Source organism: Erythranthe guttata, chromosome 4, assembly GCF_056151865.1.
Source record: "Erythranthe guttata isolate IM_541 chromosome 4, IM_541, whole genome shotgun sequence".
Lineage (NCBI taxonomy): Eukaryota > Viridiplantae > Streptophyta > Magnoliopsida > Lamiales > Phrymaceae > Erythranthe > Erythranthe guttata.
The window spans coordinates 10,359,591-10,365,590 of NC_142536.1; the positions used below are offsets into that span (position 1 = coordinate 10,359,591).

At 35.1% G+C, this 6,000-nt stretch overlaps 1 protein-coding gene across 1 annotated transcript; it reads right to left on the reverse strand.

Moving 5' to 3' along the window:
- Positions 1-5,251: 5,251 nt before the first annotated feature.
- Positions 5,252-5,794, reverse strand: LOC105962858 (uncharacterized). The gene has a single exon (XM_088817495.1). The coding sequence runs from the start codon at positions 5,792-5,794 to the stop codon at positions 5,252-5,254; it is 543 nt and encodes a 180-aa protein (XP_088673621.1).
- Between the last annotated feature and the right edge of the window lie 206 nt (positions 5,795-6,000).

Consider the following 6,000-nt stretch of genomic DNA (forward strand, 5'->3'; position numbering starts at 1 on the left):
TAAGTACAAGTGATCATTAAAAAATGACTCTTATTGCAGAGCAGCAAAACTACTTATCAAACTAATGAAATCCACTTTTCCCGCCAATTGTTTTTCCCAAGATAACATAGTTAATTCATTTAATCTTTCTTGACTCATGGTTGATTGGAGGTAAGACTTAATCAACTTCAACTTTTCTGCAGAGGCAATTGTAACTGGTATTCTCGGTAGTATTCTGTAAGCAACCCATGTATTCGAAAGACTACCTTCCATCGCTTTTAAGTAATTTAACACTTTAATTGTCGTTTCTATTTCTCAATAAATTTATCTCAATACTCTTAATTCAGAAAAAAAGATCTCCATCGTTATCAGCTTACATGTCGTGGTTTAAGAATAACTATAACTTAACACAAGAAGCCTTCAAAATATCATTATCAATCAATTTCCACTTATTGAGATCTACCAGAAACCCAAACCATTCTTCAAACATTAGGAATTCTTCAAATCCCTCTTAATGAAGAAATAAAATGAATAATAACAAACATGAAAAACTCAATTATGAAGGTTTCTTCTGATGACTGAGGTATGTGTTCATTGTGATACTCATCAATTTTTTTTTCCCTTTAATCAATCACTTGTCCCGAAATATGGGTTGAACCGCTAATTTTCTGGCAATGACTTCACCTTCAGTTTTAGTCTTCTCAAAATTCATTTCTTTGGCTACTTCAAAAAGAGAGATCAATTCTTTTAATTGTCATAAAGCTTCATCGATATGCATGTCTACCTTTTGAAATGTCTCACTCACAGTGTTAACATAAAATAATAAATATTTATAGACAACTAAGCTTATAAAAAAATTTAAAGTTTTCGAATTCATTTGTCACCATACCTTTAGCCTCACTAGTTATTGTCTCATCTTCTTCACTATGTGCCAACTCAAGTAAAGTATTCCAGATTTCTTCGGTTCGTCGCAACAATGAATTCACACTTTCAATGCGACTTTCCCATCGTGTTTGTAATAGCCCCAAAATAGTTTTTACCTTTGAGACAATAGTTGGCCGTAGCCTAAAGTGCAAGATTAAGACTATGACAACCACATGACATGTAAAAAGCTCTTGGATTTTGATCAAGTAAACGTTTTTGTACACCTCTGTTTTTCCCTTTCATAACCCATTGTCATAACCGTGAGCTCTTATATCATTGATTTCTAGTTCAAGATTTTTCAATACCTCTTCCAAGTCACAAAAAATCCCAAATCCTATTGTGTCATCCACTTTCAAAAACTCCAAAAACAAAAAAAATTCAACTTTTAACGGGCTTACAGTAACATCAACACATCGTATCATGACAGTCTTATGCTCTTTATGACTTACATTTGGCGTATAATCAAGTATTATAAAGAAGTATTTCACTTTTTATTTTTATTTTTTCCTCAATAATAACACTCTTAACGTCACTTGCATTATCCAAAAAAAAAAAACTTCACTTGCCAATAAATGAATCAATTCATTTGAATCTTGTTATCGAGATAATGATAATGAATCTCATGTGTTTGAAATCTTCGGACATGCTCTTGTATTATGGGATCAAATATAGCAATCATTTCGATAAATTTTAAAAACAATTCCATTTCAATCTTCATGAAAAGTTTATTATCCCCTCGAAATGCGAAGTTCGGTTGTGCAAGAGTTTGCACAATAGCAATTATGTAAAACCCCACATTTTCGGTAAAATATTAGCATTTTATTTTACCACCTCTATGTGAAAATTTATTAAATTAAAGTTTATAATAATTCTTGCATAACTAATTGTTTATATAATTGTGTGAATTATGTGATTATGTGAATTATGTGATTAGAAAATATTTTAGAAATATTATGTCGAAATAAATTATTTCCATGAACTAAAAATTTGATTCTTGCATGATGAATTTAAATGAGCATTTTATCACATTTATGCATGCACTGAATTTTAGAAAATACAAATTTACTCATGAATGTTAGGATTTTTAATTGGTGATGAAAATTAGAAAATCCTTCCTTTATTTTTGAAATTCTCGGTCCTAATACACACTCACACAAAAATTTAAAATAAAGCATATTAATTAGAAGAAGAACACGAATTAGAAGGCTTGTACATTGAGCATAAAGAAATACCTAACTCTACCTTTTCCTAATCATTAGCTAGAGCACACTTAATCACTCCTACACTCCTACTCTAGCTAACTCAAATGTCACCCTTCATCACTCTCTCTCTCTCTCTCTCTCTCCCCACCATAGCCACCATTTTCTCAAGCTTATACCATCCAAGAGCCACCACCGTACCTCTCCAAGAAATTGCAAAATCACCCTCCACAAAATATGTATTTCCCATTCTTCTCCATAGGTTTTGAAGTCTTCAAGAACTCTTTTAATACCTCCCATGTCCAAGATCAAAATGTAATCTCAAACTCCACTCTCACCATCTATAAACATTATAGTATTTCAACAAGAGGAGAATTTTCGGTCAAGCTTAAGTGTAAGCTTCTTTTCCAATTTTTCGAAGATCTAAGCTCTCTTTCCTTCAAGTTTTTCTTCTTATCATCTTAAAGTTATAATCTAACCCTCTATATCTTCTTGTATAAGAGAGAAAGGAGCTAACAATTCCTCCCCTCCCATTTTTTTTACAACGAGTAGAGGCGAGAATACTTGTATTCTTGCTCAAATATGCAACACCACTATTATTTGGTTTTTCTTTGAATTCTTGACTAATACTTGCATATTATGTGATTATATTGCTTAGATGATGATTGCATGTTAGTATTGTAAAGAGAAAAGTTGTTCTTGATTTTCTATGATATTTCGAATTTTTGGGGAAAAATGCCTAATTTGCTTATTTGGTTTAATTAGTGTCTTGCATGTGTTTATCTAGTGACTCATTGTTGATTTGTTAAATGAAATGGAATTTTTGGCTTAACTATGAAACTTTCGAAATTTTGCGTCTTTAACTAATGAAATGGGAAATTAATGAAATAGGAGTAGAATAGTATGGATGTATGTTGATGCATATGGGATTTGTGTAGAAATGAAATTATTGTTTGTGTGTGATGTTTCAAGTTTTTGGGATAAAATGCCTAAGTTGCTTATTTGGTTGAATTAGTATCTTGCATGTGTTTATCTACTAATTGATTGTCGATTTAAGGTCTTGCATGTTAAAATCTAGTGTTTTCTATGAAAATTAATAAAAGGATTAAAAAGTTGTATTAAAAGACTCTTGGATGTAAAAATCTAGTGGCAAAACTTGAATAAAATCCAAGAATGGAAATCTTAAACTTTTTTCTTGCTAGTTTTTTAAATTAATGACCTTTTGATCGAATATGGATTGCCTTTGCATGCTTAGAATTCCGGTTGTCGCTTGTACTTGACTATGGATTTTATTTTTATGTCTAATTGAATATGTGACTATGGATTTTATTTTTATGTCTAATTGAATATGTGAAGGAATGACTACATGGGACTTTATTTGTGTTTTGCTATGTGATCTTAGTTTTGATTGTTTATGTGTTGATCATTGGGTGTGATAATGAGAAAAATGTAAGTAGATGGGTGCATGTGTGGGTGCATAATTGTAACGATTTTAAAAGTGTAAAAACTATGTTGGAAATTCAATGTGGTTCTATTTGTATAATATGCTAGTAAATACTTTTTTCAAGACCATGATGCTCAACTTATAAAGGTTCTCGAAAATTTATCAACCAGTCAAGATCCAATTTTTTCGATGACTGATGGCAAGATCTTAAAATTTCAAGGAATAATTTGCATTTCGGCAAGCAAAGAAATAAAAGAATCAATTCTCGACGAAGCACACAAAAACCACTACTCTTTCCATCCGGGCGAAACCAAAATGTATCAAGACTTGAAGAAGTTATATTGGTGGCCAGAAATGAAGAAGATATAGCCAAATATTCGAATGCCTAATTTGTCAACAAATCAAAACGGAACACCAAAGGCCCGGTGAACTTCTACAATCTAACCTTATTCCCGAATGGAAATGGGAAAGAGTAACCATGGATTTCTTCCAAGGTTTCCCGAAGACTCTTAAAGGATTCGATTCAATATGGGTAATAATCGATCGCCTAACTAAGTTCGCGCACTTCTTACCGGTCAAGACTACTTTTAGTCTCGGAAAATTGGCAGAACTCTATATCCGAGAAATCGTCCGACTCCACGGAGTTCCGATATCAATAATTTCCAACCGAGATCCCCAATTCACTACGAAATTTTGGAAAAGCTTGCACGAAACGATGGGAACACGTCTAGCTTTTCGGAAAGGACAATCAAAACCCTCGAAGATATGCTTTGAGCATGTATAATGGATTTTGGTGGCATTTGGGAAAGCCGTCTACCTCTCATTGAATTCTCGTACAACAATAGCTTCCAATCTTCGATTGGAATGGCACCTTAAAAAGCATTGTACGGAAGAAAGTGCCGTTCTCCAATCCATTGGGACGAAGTAGGAGAGCGAAAGTTATAAGTACCCGAGCTAGTCCAACACACCGTCGACATAATCAAGAATATTTAGGAAAAAATGAAAATGGCCCAAGATGCAAGAATTATTCTAAATTCTAATTTAATAAATTTTCACATAGATGTGGTATAATAAAATACTTATATTTTACCGAAAATGTGGGGTGTTACAATCTTCTCCCCTTAAAAAAGATTTGTCCCCAAAATTTGCACATTTTTCAGTTAGTTCCGGATAACGACTCACAATCTCATCCTTAAGTTCCCACGTTGCCTCGTCCGGAAAATGATTTCTCCAAAGGATTTTGACTAGGCAAATTTCTTTGTTTCGAAGTTTCCTAATCTTTAGGTCTAATATTTGAGAGGGTTCTTCGGTAAAGGATAGGTTCAGGGATAAATCGATCGGTTCGGTTTCGAGAATGTGGTTTGGATTGGTAATATATTTTCGGAGCATTGACACGTGAAAAACATTATGGATTTTGGATAGTTGAGGTGGTAGGGCAAGGTGATAGGCTTGGCCACCGATTAGATCGAGGATTTTAAATGGTCCCATGTATCGAGGGCTTCGCTTTCCTCGTTTTTTGAATCGTATGATTCCCTTGAGTGGAGCAACTTTTAAGAAAACATGATCGCCGGCGTGGAATTCCAAGTCTCGTCTTCTTTTATTTGCGTATTTTTGTTGGCGATGGCACTTGCCTCGGGGCGATTGGGCAGTCTCGGACCATATGCCTGGGCTGCTTGAATCGAAAACAATAGTTGGTCCCGGCAACTCAATTGTCGGAGTGCTCCCGATTGCATTTAGGGCAAAAGGGTTTGTTGCTCGGTTGCTTTCCTTTCGCGTTGTTGAGGTTCGGTTTCTTCCATGGTCGAGAAGAGGCATCGTGAGGAGGTAGCCATTGTCGGATTTCCATCTCATCTTGCTTGGCTTCCAAGGCTTTATCTACTACTCCGTGGAAAGTGGAAGCGGAGGTTAGTCGAACGTCATGCTTCATTATCGGGTTGAGATCCCTTAGGTAGTGATTCATCTTCTCGGTGTCGTCTTTGGATATGAAAGATGCGTATAGGCTTCCTTGCTCGAAACGACGAGTGAATTCGGCAACGGGTAGGTTTCCTTGATTGACTTCAAGAAACTCTTTAAGCTTTTGTGCTCGGACATTCTTGGAAAAGTACTTTTCGAAGAAAAGAACTTTGAAAGCTTCCCAAGTGCTATTTGCTGAATCGATTCCATTCTTTGCGCCTTTCCACCAATTTTGGGCTTTATTCTTCAACAAGAATAATGCGCAATGGATTTGGTCGCTGTCGTTCATCACCATGTATTCGAAGATAACCTCGAGGGACTTGATCCATTCTTCGGCTTTGGTTGGATCTGCTGAGGGAGTTTGATGATGTGTTCCAAGAGCCGATGGACTTGCCTCCGATAAGAAACTCTATGCACCACATTGAGCTTAAGGCAGACTCAATACCATTCAAGTTTCAACCTTACAGGTACCCTTACATACAGAGGAAGGAGATTGAGAAA